This window comes from Salvelinus fontinalis, chromosome 6 (genome assembly GCF_029448725.1).
Source record: "Salvelinus fontinalis isolate EN_2023a chromosome 6, ASM2944872v1, whole genome shotgun sequence".
Classification (NCBI taxonomy): Eukaryota; Metazoa; Chordata; class Actinopteri; order Salmoniformes; family Salmonidae; genus Salvelinus; species Salvelinus fontinalis.
The window spans coordinates 81,148,865-81,166,774 of record NC_074670.1 but is presented as its reverse complement, the minus strand read 5'-3'; the positions used below and the strand labels follow the sequence as shown (position 1 = coordinate 81,166,774).

Genomic DNA, 17,910 nt, shown 5'->3' with positions numbered 1-17,910 from the left:
GCTCATGGTCTGGTGATGAGGTAGTCCTATCAGCCAGGAGACAGGCTCATGGTCTGGTGATGAGGTAGTCCTATCAGACAGGAGACAAGCTCATGGTCTGGTGATGAGGTAGTCCTATCAGACAGGAGACAGGCTCATGGTCTGGTGACGAGGTAGTCCTATCAGACAGGAGACAGGCTCATGGTCTGGTGATGAGGTAGTACTATCCGCAAGGAGACAGGCTCATGGTCTGGTGATGAGGTAGTCCTATCAGACAGGAGACAGGCTCATGGTCTGGTGATGAGGTAGTCCTATCAGACATGAGACAGGCTCCTGGTCTGGTGATGAGGTAGTCCTATCAGCCAGGAGACATGCTCATGGTCTGGTGATGAGGTAGTCCTATCAGACATGAGACAGGCTCCTGGTCTGGTGATGAGGTAGTTCTATCAGACAGGAGTCAGGCTCATGGTCTGGTGATGAGGTAGTCCTATCAGACAGGAGACAGGCTCATGGTCTGGTGATGAGGTAGTCCTATCAGACAGGAGACAGGCTCATGGTCTGGTGATGAGGTAGTCCTATCAGACAGGAGACAGGCCCATGGTCTGGTGATGAGGTAGTCCTATCAGCCAGTAGACAGGCTCAGGGTCTGGTGATGAGGTAGTCCTATCAGCCAGGAGACAGGCTCAGGGTCTGGTGATGAGGTAGTACTATCAGCAAGGAGACAGGCTCCTGGTCTGGTGATGAGGTAGTCCTATCAGACAGGAGACAGGCTCCTGGTCTGGTGATGAGGTAGTCCTATCAGACATGAGACAGAATCATGGTCTGGTGATGAGGTAGTCCAATCAGACATGAGACAGGCTCCTGGTCTGGTGATGAGGTAGTCCTATCAGACATGAGACAGGCTCCTGGTCTGGTGATGAGGTAGTCCTATCAGCCAGGAGACAGGCTCATGGTCTGGTGATGAGGTAGTCCTATCAGACAGGAGACAGGCTCATGGTCTGGTGATGAGGTAGTCCTATCAGACAGGAGACAGGCTCATGGTCTGGTGATGAGGTAGTCCTATCAGACAGGAGACAGGCTCATGGTCTGGTGATGAGGTAGTCCTATCAGACAGGAGACAGGCTCATGGTCTGGTGATGAGGTAGTCCTATCAGACAGGAGACAGGCTCCTGGTCTGGTGATGAGGTAGTCCTATCAGACAGGAGACAGGCTCATGGTCTGTTGATGAGGTAGTCCTATCAGACAGGAGACAGGCCCATGGTCTGGTGATGAGGTAGTCCTATCAGCCAGGAGACAGGCTCAGGGTCTGGTGATGAGGTAGTCCTATCAGCCAGGAGACAGGCTCAGGGTCTGGTGATGAGGTAGTCCTATCAGGCATGAGACAGAATCATGGTCTGGTGATGAGGTAGTCCTATCAGACATGAGACAGGCTCCTGGTCTGGTGATGAGGTTGTCCTATCAGACATGAGACAGGCTCATGGTCTGGTGATGAGGTAGTCGTATCAGACAGGAGACAGGCTCATGGTCTGGTGATGAGGTAGTCCTATAAAACAGGAGACAGGCTCATGGTCTGGTGATGAGGTAGTTCTATCAGACAGGAGACAGGCTCATGGTCTGGTGATGAGGTAGTCCTATCAGACAGGAGACAGGCTCATGGTCTGGTGAAGAGGTAGTCCTATAAAACAGGATACAGGCTCATGGTCTGGTGATGAGGTAGTCCTATCAGACACGAGACAGGCTCATGGTCTGGTGATGAGGTAGTCCTATCAGACAGGAGACAGGCTCATGGTCTGGTGATGAGGTAGCCCTATCAGCCAGGAGACAGGCTCATGGTCTGGTGATGAGGTAGTCCTATCAGACAGGAGACAGGCCCATGGTCTGGTGATGAGGTAGTCCTATCAGCCAGGAGACAGGCTCAGGGTCTGGTGATGAGGTAGTCCTATCAGCCAGGAGACAGGCTCAGGGTCTGGTGATGAGGTAGTCCTATCAGACAGGAGACAGGCTCATGGGCTGGTGATGAGGTAGTCCTATCAGACAGGAGACAGGCTCATGGTCTGTTGATGAGGTAGTCCTATCAGACAGGAGACAGGCCCATGGTCTGGTGATGAGGTAGTCCTATCAGACAGGAGATAGGCTCATGGTCTGTTGATGAGGTAGTCTTATCAGCCAGGAGACAGGCCCATGGTCTGGTGATGAGGTAGTCCTATCAGCCAGGAGACAGGCTCAGGGTCTGGTGATGAGGTAGTCCTATCAGCCAGGAGACAGGCTCCTGGTCTGGTGATGAGGTAGTCCTATCAGACATGAGACAGAATCATGGTCTGGTGATGAGGTAGTCCTATCAGACATGAGACAGGCTCCTGGTCTGGTGATGAGGTAGTCCTATCAGACATGAGACAGGCTCCTGGTCTGGTGATGAGGTAGTCCTATCAGCCAGGAGACAGGCTCATGGTCTGGTGATGAGGTAGTCCTATCTTACAGGAGACAGGCTCATGGTCTGGTGATGAGGTAGTCCTATCAGACAGGAGACAGGCTCATGGTCTGGTGATGAGGTAGTCCTATCAGACAGGAGACAGGCTCATGGTCTGGTGATGAGGTAGTCCTATCAGACAGGAGACAGGCTCACGGTCTTGTGATGAGGTAGTCCTATCAGCCAGGAGACAGGCTCATTGTCTGGTGATGAGGTAGTCCTATCAGACAGGAGACAGGCTCATGGTCTGGTGATGAGGTAGTCCTATCAGACAGGAGACAGGCTCATGGTCTGGTGATGAGGTAGTCCTATCAGACATGAGACAGGCTCATGGTCTGGTGATGAGGTAGTCGTATCAGACAGGAGACAGGCTCATGGTCTGGTGATGAGGTAGTCCTATCAGACAGGAGACAGGCTCATGGTCTGGTGATGAGGTAGTCCTATCAGCCAGGAGACAGGCTCAGGGTCTGGTGATGAGGTAGTCCTATCAGCCAGGAGACAGGCTCAGGGTCTGGTGATGAGGTAGTCCTATCAGACATGAGACAGGCTCATGGTCTGGTGATGAGGTAGCCCTATCAGCCAGGAGACAGGCTCATGGTCTGGTGATGAGGTAGTCCTATCAGACAGGAGACAGGCTAATGGTCTGGTGATGAGGTAGTCCTATCAGACAGGAGACAGGCTCCTGGTCTGGTGATGAGGTAGTCCTATCAGACAGGAGACAGGCTCATGGTCTGGTGATGAGGTAGTCCTATCAGACAGGAGACAGGCTCATGGTCTGGTGATGAGGTAGTCCTATCAGACAGGAGACAGGCTCATGTTCTGGTGATGAGGTAGTCCTATCAGACAGGAGACAGGCTCCTGGTCTGTTGATGAGGTAGTCCTATCAGACAGGAGACAGGCTCATGGTCTGGTGATGAGGTAGTCCTATCAGACAGGAGACAGGCCCATGGTCTGGTGATGAGGTAGTCCTATCAGCCAGGAGACAGGCTCAGGGTCTGGTGATGAGGTAGTCCTATCAGCCAGGAGACAGGCTCAGGGTCTGGTGATGAGGTAGTCCTATCAGCAAGGAGACAGGCTCCTGGTCTGGTGATGAGGTAGTCCTATCAGACAGGAGACAGGCTCCTGGTCTGGTGATGAGGTAGTCCTATCAGACATGAGACAGAATCATGGTCTGGTGATGAGGTAGTCCTATCAGACATGAGACAGGCTCCTGGTCTGGTGATGAGGTAGTCCTATCAGCCAGGAGACAGGCTCATGGTCTGGTGATGAGGTAGTCCTATCAGACAGGAGACAGGCTCATGGTCTGGTGATGAGGTAGTCCTATCAGACAGGAGACAGGCTCATGGTCTGGTGATGAGGTAGTCCTATCAGACAGGAGACAGGCTCATGTTCTGGTGATGAGGTAGTCCTATCAGACAGGAGACAGGCTCATGGTCTGGTGATGAGGTAGTCCTATCAGACAGGAGACAGGCTCCTGGTCTGGTGATGAGGTAGTACTATCAGACAGGAGACAGGCTCATGGTCTGTTGATGAGGTAGTCCTATCAGACAGGAGACAGGCCAATGGTCTGGTGATGAGGTAGTCCTATCAGCCAGGAGACAGGCTCAGGGTCTGGTGATGAGGTAGTCCTATCAGCCAGGAGACAGGCTCAGGGTCTGGTGATGAGGTAGTCCTATCAGGCATGAGACAGAATCATGGTCTGGTGATGAGGTAGTCCTATCAGATATGAGACAGGCTCCTGGTCTGGTGATGAGGTAGTCCTATCAGCCAGGAGACAGGCTCATGGTCTGGTGATGAGGTAGTCCTATCTTACAGGAGACAGGCTCATGGTCTGGTGATGAGGTAGTCCTATCAGACAGGAGACAGGCTCATGGTCTGGTGATGAGGTAGTCCTATCAGACAGGAGACAGGCTCATGGTCTTGTGATGAGGTAGTCCTATCAGCCAGGAGACAGGCTCATGGTCTGGTGATGAGGTAGTCCTATCAGCCAGGAGACAGGCTCATGGTCTGGTGATGAGGTAGTCCTATCAGACAGGAGACAAGCTCATGGTCTGGTGATGAGGTAGTCCTATCAGACAGGAGACAGGCTCATGGTCTGGTGATGAGGTAGTCCTATCAGACAGGAGACAGGCTCACGGTCTTGTGATGAGGTAGTCCTATCAGCCAGGAGACAGGCTCATGGTCTGGTGATGAGGTAGTCCTATCAGACAGGAGACAGGCTCATGGTCTGGTGATGAGGTAGTCCTATGAGACATGAGACAGGCTCATGGTCTGGTGATGAGGTAGTCGTATCAGACAGGAGACAGGCTCATGGTCTGGTGATGAGGTAGTCCTATCAGACAGGAGACAGGCTCATGGTCTGGTGATGAGGTAGTCCTATCAGCCAGGAGACAGGCTCAGGGTCTGGTGATGAGGTAGTCCTATCAGCCAGGAGACAGGCTCAGGGTCTGGTGATGAGGTAGTCCTATCAGACATGAGACAGGCTCATGGTCTGGTGATGAGGTAGCCCTATCAGCCAGGAGACAGGCTCATGGTCTGGTGATGAGGTAGTCCTATCAGACAGGAGACAGGCTAATGGTCTGGTGATGAGGTAGTCCTATCAGACAGGAGACAGGCTCCTGGTCTGGTGATGAGGTAGTCCTATCAGACAGGAGACAGGCTCATGGTCTGGTGATGAGGTAGTCCTATCAGACAGGAGACAGGCTCATGGTCTGGTGATGAGGTAGTCCTATCAGACAGGAGACAGGCTCATGTTCTGGTGATGAGGTAGTCCTATCAGACAGGAGACAGGCTCCTGGTCTGTTGATGAGGTAGTCCTATCAGACAGGAGACAGGCTCATGGTCTGGTGATGAGGTAGTCCTATCAGACAGGAGACAGGCCCATGGTCTGGTGATGAGGTAGTCCTATCAGCCAGGAGACAGGCTCAGGGTCTGGTGATGAGGTAGTCCTATCAGCCAGGAGACAGGCTCAGGGTCTGGTGATGAGGTAGTCCTATCAGCAAGGAGACAGGCTCCTGGTCTGGTGATGAGGTAGTCCTATCAGACAGGAGACAGGCTCCTGGTCTGGTGATGAGGTAGTCCTATCAGACATGAGACAGAATCATGGTCTGGTGATGAGGTAGTCCTATCAGACATGAGACAGGCTCCTGGTCTGGTGATGAGGTAGTCCTATCAGACATGAGACAGGCTCCTGGTCTGGTGATGAGGTAGTCCTATCAGCCAGGAGACAGGCTCATGGTCTGGTGATGAGGTAGTCCTATCAGACAGGAGACAGGCTCATGGTCTGGTGATGAGGTAGTCCTATCAGACAGGAGACAGGCTCATGGTCTGGTGATGAGGTAGTCCTATCAGACAGGAGACAGGCTCATGTTCTGGTGATGAGGTAGTCCTATCAGACAGGAGACAGGCTCATGGTCTGGTGATGAGGTAGTCCTATCAGACAGGAGACAGGCTCCTGGTCTGGTGATGAGGTAGTACTATCAGACAGGAGACAGGCTCATGGTCTGTTGATGAGGTAGTCCTATCAGACAGGAGACAGGCCAATGGTCTGGTGATGAGGTAGTCCTATCAGCCAGGAGACAGGCTCAGGGTCTGGTGATGAGGTAGTCCTATCAGCCAGGAGACAGGCTCAGGGTCTGGTGATGAGGTAGTCCTATCAGGCATGAGACAGAATCATGGTCTGGTGATGAGGTAGTCCTATCAGATATGAGACAGGCTCCTGGTCTGGTGATGAGGTAGTCCTATCAGACATGAGACAGGCTCGTGGTCTGGTGATGAGGTAGTCCTATCAGCCAGGAGACAGGCTCATGGTCTGGTGATGAGGTAGTCCTATCTTACAGGAGACAGGCTCATGGTCTGGTGATGAGGTAGTCCTATCAGACAGGAGACAGGCTCATGGTCTGGTGATGAGGTAGTCCTATCAGACAGGAGACAGGCTCATGGTCTTGTGATGAGGTAGTCCTATCAGCCACGAGACAGGCTCATGGTCTGGTGATGAGGTAGTCCTATCAGCCAGGAGACAGGCTCATGGTCTGGTGATGAGGTAGTCCTTTCAGACAGGAGACAAGCTCATGGTCTGGTGATGAGGTAGTCCTATCAGACAGGAGACAGGCTCATGGTCTGGTGACGAGGTAGTCCTATCAGACAGGAGACAGGCTCATGGTCTGGTGATGAGGTAGTACTATCCGCCAGGAGACAGGCTCATGGTCTGGTGATGAGGTAGTCCTATCAGACAGGAGACAGGCTCCTGGTCTGGTGATGAGGTAGTCCTATCAGACATGAGACAGAATCATGGTCTGGTGATGAGGTAGTCCTATCAGACATGAGACAGGCTCCTGGTCTGGTGATGAGGTAGTCCTATCAGACATGAGACAGGCTCCTGGTCTGGTGATGAGGTAGTCCTATCAGCCAGGAGACAGGCTCATGGTCTGGTGATGAGGTAGTCCTATCAGACAGGAGACAGGCTCATGGTCTGGTGATGAGGTAGTCCTATCAGACAGGAGACAGGCTCATGGTCTGGTGATGAGGTAGTCCTATCAGACAGGAGACAGGCTCATGTTCTGGTGATGAGGTAGTCCTATCAGACAGGAGACAGGCTCATGGTCTGGTGATGAGGTAGTCCTATCAGACAGGAGACAGGCTCATGGTCTGGTGATGAGGTAGTCCTATCAGACAGGAGACAGGCTCATGGTCTGGTGATGAGGTAGTCCTATCAGACAGGAGACAGGCTCCTGGTCTGGTGATGAGGTAGTCCTATCAGACAGGAGACAGGCTCATGGTCTGTTGATGAGGTAGTCCTATCAGACAGGAGACAGGCCCATGGTCTGGTGATGAGGTAGTCCTATCAGCCAGGAGACAGGCTCAGGGTCTGGTGATGAGGTAGTCCTATCAGCCAGGAGACAGGCTCAGGGTCTGGTGATGAGGTAGTCCTATCAGGCATGAGACAGAATCATGGTCTGGTGATGAGGTAGTCCTATCAGACATGAGACAGGCTCCTGGTCTGGTGATGAGGTTGTCCTATCAGACATGAGACAGGCTCATGGTCTGGTGATGAGGTAGTCGTATCAGACAGGAGACAGGCTCATGGTCTGGTGATGAGGTAGTCCTATAAAACAGGAGACAGGCTCATGGTCTGGTGATGAGGTAGTTCTATCAGACAGGAGACAGGCTCATGGTCTGGTGATGAGGTAGTCCTATCAGACAGGAGACAGGCTCATGGTCTGGTGAAGAGGTAGTCCTATAAAACAGGATACAGGCTCATGGTCTGGTGATGAGGTAGTCCTATCAGACACGAGACAGGCTCATGGTCTGGTGATGAGGTAGTCCTATCAGACAGGAGACAGGCTCATGGTCTGGTGATGAGGTAGCCCTATCAGCCAGGAGACAGGCTCATGGTCTGGTGATGAGGTAGTCCTATCAGACAGGAGACAGGCCCATGGTCTGGTGATGAGGTAGTCCTATCAGCCAGGAGACAGGCTCAGGGTCTGGTGATGAGGTAGTCCTATCAGCCAGGAGACAGGCTCAGGGTCTGGTGATGAGGTAGTCCTATCAGACAGGAGACAGGCTCATGGGCTGGTGATGAGGTAGTCCTATCAGACAGGAGACAGGCTCATGGTCTGTTGATGAGGTAGTCCTATCAGACAGGAGACAGGCCCATGGTCTGGTGATGAGGTAGTCCTATCAGACAGGAGATAGGCTCATGGTCTGTTGATGAGGTAGTCTTATCAGCCAGGAGACAGGCCCATGGTCTGGTGATGAGGTAGTCCTATCAGCCAGGAGACAGGCTCAGGGTCTGGTGATGAGGTAGTCCTATCAGCCAGGAGACAGGCTCCTGGTCTGGTGATGAGGTAGTCCTATCAGACATGAGACAGAATCATGGTCTGGTGATGAGGTAGTCCTATCAGACATGAGACAGGCTCCTGGTCTGGTGATGAGGTAGTCCTATCAGACATGAGACAGGCTCCTGGTCTGGTGATGAGGTAGTCCTATCAGCCAGGAGACAGGCTCATGGTCTGGTGATGAGGTAGTCCTATCTTACAGGAGACAGGCTCATGGTCTGGTGATGAGGTAGTCCTATCAGACAGGAGACAGGCTCATGGTCTGGTGATGAGGTAGTCCTATCAGACAGGAGACAGGCTCATGGTCTGGTGATGAGGTAGTCCTATCAGACAGGAGACAGGCTCACGGTCTTGTGATGAGGTAGTCCTATCAGCCAGGAGACAGGCTCATTGTCTGGTGATGAGGTAGTCCTATCAGACAGGAGACAGGCTCATGGTCTGGTGATGAGGTAGTCCTATCAGACAGGAGACAGGCTCATGGTCTGGTGATGAGGTAGTCCTATCAGACATGAGACAGGCTCATGGTCTGGTGATGAGGTAGTCGTATCAGACAGGAGACAGGCTCATGGTCTGGTGATGAGGTAGTCCTATCAGACAGGAGACAGGCTCATGGTCTGGTGATGAGGTAGTCCTATCAGCCAGGAGACAGGCTCAGGGTCTGGTGATGAGGTAGTCCTATCAGCCAGGAGACAGGCTCAGGGTCTGGTGATGAGGTAGTCCTATCAGACATGAGACAGGCTCATGGTCTGGTGATGAGGTAGCCCTATCAGCCAGGAGACAGGCTCATGGTCTGGTGATGAGGTAGTCCTATCAGACAGGAGACAGGCTAATGGTCTGGTGATGAGGTAGTCCTATCAGACAGGAGACAGGCTCCTGGTCTGGTGATGAGGTAGTCCTATCAGACAGGAGACAGGCTCATGGTCTGGTGATGAGGTAGTCCTATCAGACAGGAGACAGGCTCATGGTCTGGTGATGAGGTAGTCCTATCAGACAGGAGACAGGCTCATGTTCTGGTGATGAGGTAGTCCTATCAGACAGGAGACAGGCTCCTGGTCTGTTGATGAGGTAGTCCTATCAGACAGGAGACAGGCTCATGGTCTGGTGATGAGGTAGTCCTATCAGACAGGAGACAGGCCCATGGTCTGGTGATGAGGTAGTCCTATCAGCCAGGAGACAGGCTCAGGGTCTGGTGATGAGGTAGTCCTATCAGCCAGGAGACAGGCTCAGGGTCTGGTGATGAGGTAGTCCTATCAGCAAGGAGACAGGCTCCTGGTCTGGTGATGAGGTAGTCCTATCAGACAGGAGACAGGCTCCTGGTCTGGTGATGAGGTAGTCCTATCAGACATGAGACAGAATCATGGTCTGGTGATGAGGTAGTCCTATCAGACATGAGACAGGCTCCTGGTCTGGTGATGAGGTAGTCCTATCAGACATGAGACAGGCTCCTGGTCTGGTGATGAGGTAGTCCTATCAGCCAGGAGACAGGCTCATGGTCTGGTGATGAGGTAGTCCTATCAGACAGGAGACAGGCTCATGGTCTGGTGATGAGGTAGTCCTATCAGACAGGAGACAGGCTCATGGTCTGGTGATGAGGTAGTCCTATCAGACAGGAGACAGGCTCATGTTCTGGTGATGAGGTAGTCCTATCAGACAGGAGACAGGCTCATGGTCTGGTGATGAGGTAGTCCTATCAGACAGGAGACAGGCTCCTGGTCTGGTGATGAGGTAGTACTATCAGACAGGAGACAGGCTCATGGTCTGTTGATGAGGTAGTCCTATCAGACAGGAGACAGGCCAATGGTCTGGTGATGAGGTAGTCCTATCAGCCAGGAGACAGGCTCAGGGTCTGGTGATGAGGTAGTCCTATCAGCCAGGAGACAGGCTCAGGGTCTGGTGATGAGGTAGTCCTATCAGGCATGAGACAGAATCATGGTCTGGTGATGAGGTAGTCCTATCAGATATGAGACAGGCTCCTGGTCTGGTGATGAGGTAGTCCTATCAGCCAGGAGACAGGCTCATGGTCTGGTGATGAGGTAGTCCTATCTTACAGGAGACAGGCTCATGGTCTGGTGATGAGGTAGTCCTATCAGACAGGAGACAGGCTCATGGTCTGGTGATGAGGTAGTCCTATCAGACAGGAGACAGGCTCATGGTCTTGTGATGAGGTAGTCCTATCAGCCAGGAGACAGGCTCATGGTCTGGTGATGAGGTAGTCCTATCAGCCAGGAGACAGGCTCATGGTCTGGTGATGAGGTAGTCCTATCAGACAGGAGACAAGCTCATGGTCTGGTGATGAGGTAGTCCTATCAGACAGGAGACAGGCTCATGGTCTGGTGATGAGGTAGTCCTATCAGACAGGAGACAGGCTCACGGTCTTGTGATGAGGTAGTCCTATCAGCCAGGAGACAGGCTCATGGTCTGGTGATGAGGTAGTCCTATCAGACAGGAGACAGGCTCATGGTCTGGTGATGAGGTAGTCCTATGAGACATGAGACAGGCTCATGGTCTGGTGATGAGGTAGTCGTATCAGACAGGAGACAGGCTCATGGTCTGGTGATGAGGTAGTCCTATCAGACAGGAGACAGGCTCATGGTCTGGTGATGAGGTAGTCCTATCAGCCAGGAGACAGGCTCAGGGTCTGGTGATGAGGTAGTCCTATCAGCCAGGAGACAGGCTCAGGGTCTGGTGATGAGGTAGTCCTATCAGACATGAGACAGGCTCATGGTCTGGTGATGAGGTAGCCCTATCAGCCAGGAGACAGGCTCATGGTCTGGTGATGAGGTAGTCCTATCAGACAGGAGACAGGCTAATGGTCTGGTGATGAGGTAGTCCTATCAGACAGGAGACAGGCTCCTGGTCTGGTGATGAGGTAGTCCTATCAGACAGGAGACAGGCTCATGGTCTGGTGATGAGGTAGTCCTATCAGACAGGAGACAGGCTCATGGTCTGGTGATGAGGTAGTCCTATCAGACAGGAGACAGGCTCATGTTCTGGTGATGAGGTAGTCCTATCAGACAGGAGACAGGCTCCTGGTCTGTTGATGAGGTAGTCCTATCAGACAGGAGACAGGCTCATGGTCTGGTGATGAGGTAGTCCTATCAGACAGGAGACAGGCCCATGGTCTGGTGATGAGGTAGTCCTATCAGCCAGGAGACAGGCTCAGGGTCTGGTGATGAGGTAGTCCTATCAGCCAGGAGACAGGCTCAGGGTCTGGTGATGAGGTAGTCCTATCAGCAAGGAGACAGGCTCCTGGTCTGGTGATGAGGTAGTCCTATCAGACAGGAGACAGGCTCCTGGTCTGGTGATGAGGTAGTCCTATCAGACATGAGACAGAATCATGGTCTGGTGATGAGGTAGTCCTATCAGACATGAGACAGGCTCCTGGTCTGGTGATGAGGTAGTCCTATCAGACATGAGACAGGCTCCTGGTCTGGTGATGAGGTAGTCCTATCAGCCAGGAGACAGGCTCATGGTCTGGTGATGAGGTAGTCCTATCAGACAGGAGACAGGCTCATGGTCTGGTGATGAGGTAGTCCTATCAGACAGGAGACAGGCTCATGGTCTGGTGATGAGGTAGTCCTATCAGACAGGAGACAGGCTCATGTTCTGGTGATGAGGTAGTCCTATCAGACAGGAGACAGGCTCATGGTCTGGTGATGAGGTAGTCCTATCAGACAGGAGACAGGCTCCTGGTCTGGTGATGAGGTAGTACTATCAGACAGGAGACAGGCTCATGGTCTGTTGATGAGGTAGTCCTATCAGACAGGAGACAGGCCAATGGTCTGGTGATGAGGTAGTCCTATCAGCCAGGAGACAGGCTCAGGGTCTGGTGATGAGGTAGTCCTATCAGCCAGGAGACAGGCTCAGGGTCTGGTGATGAGGTAGTCCTATCAGGCATGAGACAGAATCATGGTCTGGTGATGAGGTAGTCCTATCAGATATGAGACAGGCTCCTGGTCTGGTGATGAGGTAGTCCTATCAGACATGAGACAGGCTCGTGGTCTGGTGATGAGGTAGTCCTATCAGCCAGGAGACAGGCTCATGGTCTGGTGATGAGGTAGTCCTATCTTACAGGAGACAGGCTCATGGTCTGGTGATGAGGTAGTCCTATCAGACAGGAGACAGGCTCATGGTCTGGTGATGAGGTAGTCCTATCAGACAGGAGACAGGCTCATGGTCTTGTGATGAGGTAGTCCTATCAGCCACGAGACAGGCTCATGGTCTGGTGATGAGGTAGTCCTATCAGCCAGGAGACAGGCTCATGGTCTGGTGATGAGGTAGTCCTATCAGACAGGAGACAAGCTCATGGTCTGGTGATGAGGTAGTCCTATCAGACAGGAGACAGGCTCATGGTCTGGTGACGAGGTAGTCCTATCAGACAGGAGACAGGCTCATGGTCTGGTGATGAGGTAGTACTATCCGCCAGGAGACAGGCTCATGGTCTGGTGATGAGGTAGTCCTATCAGACAGGAGACAGGCTCATGGTCTGGTGATGAGGTAGTCCTATCAGACATGAGACAGGCTCCTGGTCTGGTGATGAGGTAGTCCTATCAGCCAGGAGACAGGCTCATGGTCTGGTGATGAGGTAGTCCTATCAGACATGAGACAGGCTCCTGGTCTGGTGATGAGGTAGTTCTATCAGACAGGAGTCAGGCTCATGGTCTGGTGATGAGGTAGTCCTATCAGACAGGAGACAGGCTCATGGTCTGGTGATGAGGTAGTCCTATCAGACAGGCTCCTGGTCTGGTGATGAGGTAGTCCTATCAGACAGGAGACAGGCTCCTGGTCTGGTGATGAGGTAGTCCTATCAGACAGGAGACATATATAACATGTGTTTGTGTTATACAGATCGCCAAGGAGCTGAAGGGTGATGACATAGCTAAGAGCTTCAGGAAGGCCATCAACAGGAAGGAGGGGATTCTGGCTATAGGAGGAACCAGTGAGCTGTCTAGTGAAGGAACACAACACTCATTCTCAGGTAGCACAACCGTCTTAGTGTGTTATTAACCCCCAGTGTGGTTGTGTTATTAACCCAGTGTGGTTGTGTTATTAACCCCCAGTGTGGTTGTGTTATTAACCCAATGTAGTTGTGTTATTAACCCAGTGTGGTTGTGTTATTAACCCCCAGTGTAGTTGTGTTATTAACCCAGTGTGGTTGTGTTATTAACCCAGTGTGGTTGTGTTATTAACCCAGTGTGGTTGTGTTATTAACCCAGTGTGGTTGTGTTATTAACCCCCAGTGTGGTTGTGTTATTAACCCCCAGTGTGGTTGTGTTATTAACCCCCAGTGTAGTTGTGTTATTAACCCAGTGTGGTTGTGTTATTAACCCAGTGTGGTTGTGTTATTAACCCAGTGTGGTTGTGTTATTAACCCAGTGTGGTTGTGTTATTAACCCCCAGTGTGGTTGTGTTATTAACCCCCAGTGTGGTTGTGTTATTAACCCAGTGTGGTTGTGTTATTAACCCAGTGTGGTTGTGTTATTAACCCCCAGTGTGGTTGTGTTATTAACCCCCAGTGTGGTTGTGTTATTAACCCCCAGTGTGGTTGTGTTATTAACCCAGTGTAGTTGTGTTATTAACCCAGTGTGGTTGTGTTATTAACCCAGTGTGGTTGTGTTATTAACCCCCAGTGTGGTTGTGTTATTAACCCAGTGTGGTTGTGTTATTAACCCAGTGTGGTTGTGTTATTAACCCCCAGTGTGGTTGTGTTATTAACCCAGTGTGGTTGTGTTATTAACCCCCAGTGTGGTTGTGTTATTAACCCAGTGTGGTTGTGTTATTAACCCCCAGTGTGGTTGTGTTATTAACCCAGTGTGGTTGTGTTATTAACCCCCAGTGTAGTTGTGTTATTAACCCAGTGTGGTTGTGTTATTAACCCAGTGTGGTTGTGTTATTAACCCCCAGTGTGGTTGTGTTATTAACCCCCAGTGTGGTTGTGTTATTAACCCAGTGTAGTTGTGTTATTAACCCAGTGTGGTTGTGTTATTAGCCCCCAGTGTGGTTGTGTTATTAACCCAGTGTGGTTGTGTTATTAACCCAGTGTGGTTGTGTTATTAACCCAGTGTGGTTGTGTTATTAACCCAGTGTAGTTGTGTTATTAACCCCCAGTGTAGTTGTGTTGTTAACCCAGTGTGGTTGTGTTATTAACCCCCAGTGTGGTTGTGTTATTAACCCAGTGTGGTTGTGTTATTAACCCAGTGTGGTTGTGTTATTAACCCCCAGTGTAGTTGTGTTATTAACCCAGTGTGGTTGTGTTATTAACCCAGTGTGGTTGTGTTATTAACCCAGTGTGGTTGTGTTATTAACCCAGTGTGGTTGTGTTATTAACCCAGTGTGGTTGTGTTATTAACCCCCAGTGTAGTTGTGTTATTAACCCAGTGTAGTTGTGTTATTAACCCAGTGTGGTTGTGTTATTAACCCAGTGTGGTTGTGTTATTAACCCCCAGTGTAGTTGTGTTATTAACCCAGTGTAGTTGTGTTATTAACCCAGTGTAGTTGTGTTATTAACCCCCAGTGTAGTTGTGTTATTAACCCAGTGTGGTTGTGTTATTAACCCCCAGTGTGGTTGTGTTATTAACCCCCAGTGTGGTTGTGTTATTAACCCAGTGTAGTTGTGTTATTAACCCCCAGTGTAGTTGTGTTATTAACCCAGTGTGGTTGTGTTATTAACCCAGTGTGGTTGTGTTATTAACCCCCATTGTGGTTGTGTTATTAACCCCCAGTGTGGTTGTGTTATTAACCCAGTGTGGTTGTGTTATTAACCCAGTGTGGTTGTGTTATTAACCCCCAGTGTAGTTGTGTTATTAACCCAGTGTGGTTGTGTTATTAACCCCCAGTGTGGTTGTGTTATTAACCCAGTGTGGTTGTGTTATTAACCCCCAGTGTAGTTGTGTTATTAACACAGTGTGGTTGTGTTATTAACCCAGTGTAGTTGTGTTATTAACCCCCTGTGTGGTTGTGTTATTAACCCCCAGTTTAGTTGTGTTATTAACCCAGTGTAATTGTGTTATTAACCCAGTGTGGTTGTGTTATTAACCCAGTGTGGTTGTGTTATTAACCCCCAGTGTGGTTGTGTTATTAACCCCCAGTGTAGTTGTGTTATTAACCCAGTGTAGTTGTGTTATTAACCCAGTGTGGTTGTGTTATTAACCCAGTGTAGTTGTGTTATTAACCCCCAGTGTAGTTGTGTTATTAACCCAGTGTAGTTGTGTTATTAACCCAGTGTGGTTGTGTTATTAACCCAGTGTGGTTGTGTTATTAACCCCCAGTGTGGTTGTGTTATTAACCCAGTGTAGTTGTGTTATTAACCCAGTGTGGTTGTGTTATTAACCCAGTGTGGTTGTGTTATTAACCCCCAGTGTGGTTGTGTTATTAACCCAGTGTGGTTGTGTTATTAACCCAGTGTGGTTGTGTTATTAACCCCCAGTGTGGTTGTGTTGTTAACCCAGTGTGGTTGTGTTATTAACCCCCAGTGTAGTTGTGTTATTAACCCCAGTGTGGTTGTGTTATTAACCCCCAGTGTAGTTGTGTTATTAACCCCCAGTGTGGTTGTGTTATTAACCCCCAGTGTGGTTGTGTTATTAACCCAGTGTAGTTGTGTTATTAACCCAGTGTGGTTGTGTTATTAACCCCCAGTGTGGTTGTGTTATTAACCCAGTGTGGTTGTGTTATTAACCCCCAGTGTGGTTGTGTTGTTAACCCAGTGTGGTTGTGTTATTAACCCCCAGTGTGGTTGTGTTATTAACCCAGTGTGGTTGTGTTATTAACCCCCAGTGTAGTTGTGTTATTAACCCAGTGTAGTTGTGTTATTAACCCAGTGTGGTTGTGTTATTAACCCAGTGTAGTTGTGTTATTAACCCAGTGTGGTTGTGTTATTAACCCAGTGTGGTTGTGTTATTAACCCAGTGTAGTTGTGTTATTAACCCCCAGTGTAGTTGTGTTATTAACCCAGTGTGGTTGTGTTATTAACCCAGTGTAGTTGTGTTATTAACCCAGTGTAGTTGTGTTATTAACCCAGTGTGGTTGTGTTATTAACCCAGTGTGGTTGTGTTATTAACCCAGTGTAGTTGTGTTATTAACCCCCAGTGTAGTTGTGTTATTAACCCAGTGTGGTTGTGTTATTAACCCAGTGTGGTTGTGTTATTAACCCAGTGTAGTTGTGTTATTAACCCAGTGTAGTTGTGTTATTAACCCAGTGTAGTTGTGTTATTAACCCCCAGTGTAGTTGTGTTATTAACCCAGTGTGGTTGTGTTATTAACCCAGTGTGGTTGTGTTATTAACCCCCAGTGTGGTTGTGTTGTTAACCCCCAGTGTAGTTGTGTTATTAACCCAGTGTGGTTGTGTTATTAACCCCAGTGTGGTTGTGTTATTAACCCCCAGTGTAGTTGTGTTATTAACCCAGTGTGGTTGTGTTATTAACCCCCAGTGTGGTTGTGTTATTAACCCAGTGTGGTTGTGTTATTAACCCAGTGTGGTTGTGTTATTAACCCAGTGTGGTTGTGTTATTAACCCCCAGTGTAGTTGTGTTATTAACCCAGTGTGGTTGTGTTATTAACCCAGTGTGGTTGTGTTATTAACCCCCAGTGTAGTTGTGTTATTAACCCAGTGTGGTTGTGTTATTAACCCCCAGTGTGGTTGTGTTATTAACCCAGTGTGGTTGTGTTATTAACCCAGTGTGGTTGTGTTATTAACCCAGTGTGGTTGTGTTATTAACCCAGTGTGGTTGTGTTATTAACCCCCAGTGTGGTTGTGTTATTAACCCCCAGTGTGGTTGTGTTATTAACCCCCAGTGTAGTTGTGTTATTAACCCAGTGTAGTTGTGTTATTAACCCCCAGTGTAGTTGTGTTATTAACCCAGTGTGGTTGTGTTATTAACCCCCAGTGTGGTTGTGTTATTAACCCAGTGTAGTTGTGTTATTAACCCAGTGTGGTTGTGTTATTAACCCAGTGTGGTTGTGTTATTAACCCAGTGTAGTTGTGTTATTAACCCAGTGTAGTTGTGTTATTAACCCAGTGTAGTTGTGTTCTTAACCCAGTGTGGTTGTGTTATTAACCCAGTGTGGTTGTGTTATTAACCCCCAGTGTGGTTGTGTTATTAACCCAGTGTGGTTGTGTTATTAACCCCCAGTGTGGTTGTGTTATTAACCCCCAGTGTGGTTGTGTTATTAACCCAGTGTGGTTGTGTTATTAACCCAGTGTAGTTGTGTTATTAACCCAGTGTAGTTGTGTTATTAACCCAGTGTGGTTGTGTTATTAAACCAGTGTAGTTGTGTTATTAACCCAGTGTGGTTGTGTTATTAACCCCCAGTGTGGTTGTGTTATTAACCCAGTGTAGTTGTGTTATTAACCCAGTGTGGTTGTGTTATTAACCCAGTGTGGTTGTGTTATTAACCCCCAGTGTGGTTGTGTTATTAACCCAGTGTGGTTGTGTTATTAACCCCCAGTGTAGTTGTGTTATTAACCCCCAGTGTAGTTGTGTTATTAACCCCCAGTGTAGTTGTGTTATTAACCCAGTGTGGTTGTGTTATTAACCCAGTGTGGTTGTGTTATTAACCCCCAGTGTGGTTGTGTTATTAACCCAGTGTGGTTGTGTTATTAACCCCCAGTGTGGTTGTGTTATTAACCCA

General features: G+C 49.7%; 1 protein-coding gene across 1 annotated transcript in view; it reads left to right on the top strand.

Annotated features, from left to right (window-relative positions):
• LOC129858525 (plastin-3-like) overlaps positions 1-17,910 on the top strand; it is a 101,213-nt gene that overhangs the window by 33,206 nt on the left and 50,097 nt on the right. The window contains exon 4 of the mRNA XM_055927830.1: positions 13,132-13,261. Coding sequence (XP_055783805.1) covers positions 13,132-13,261 — 130 coding nt within the window. The remainder of the gene's footprint in view (positions 1-13,131; positions 13,262-17,910) is intronic.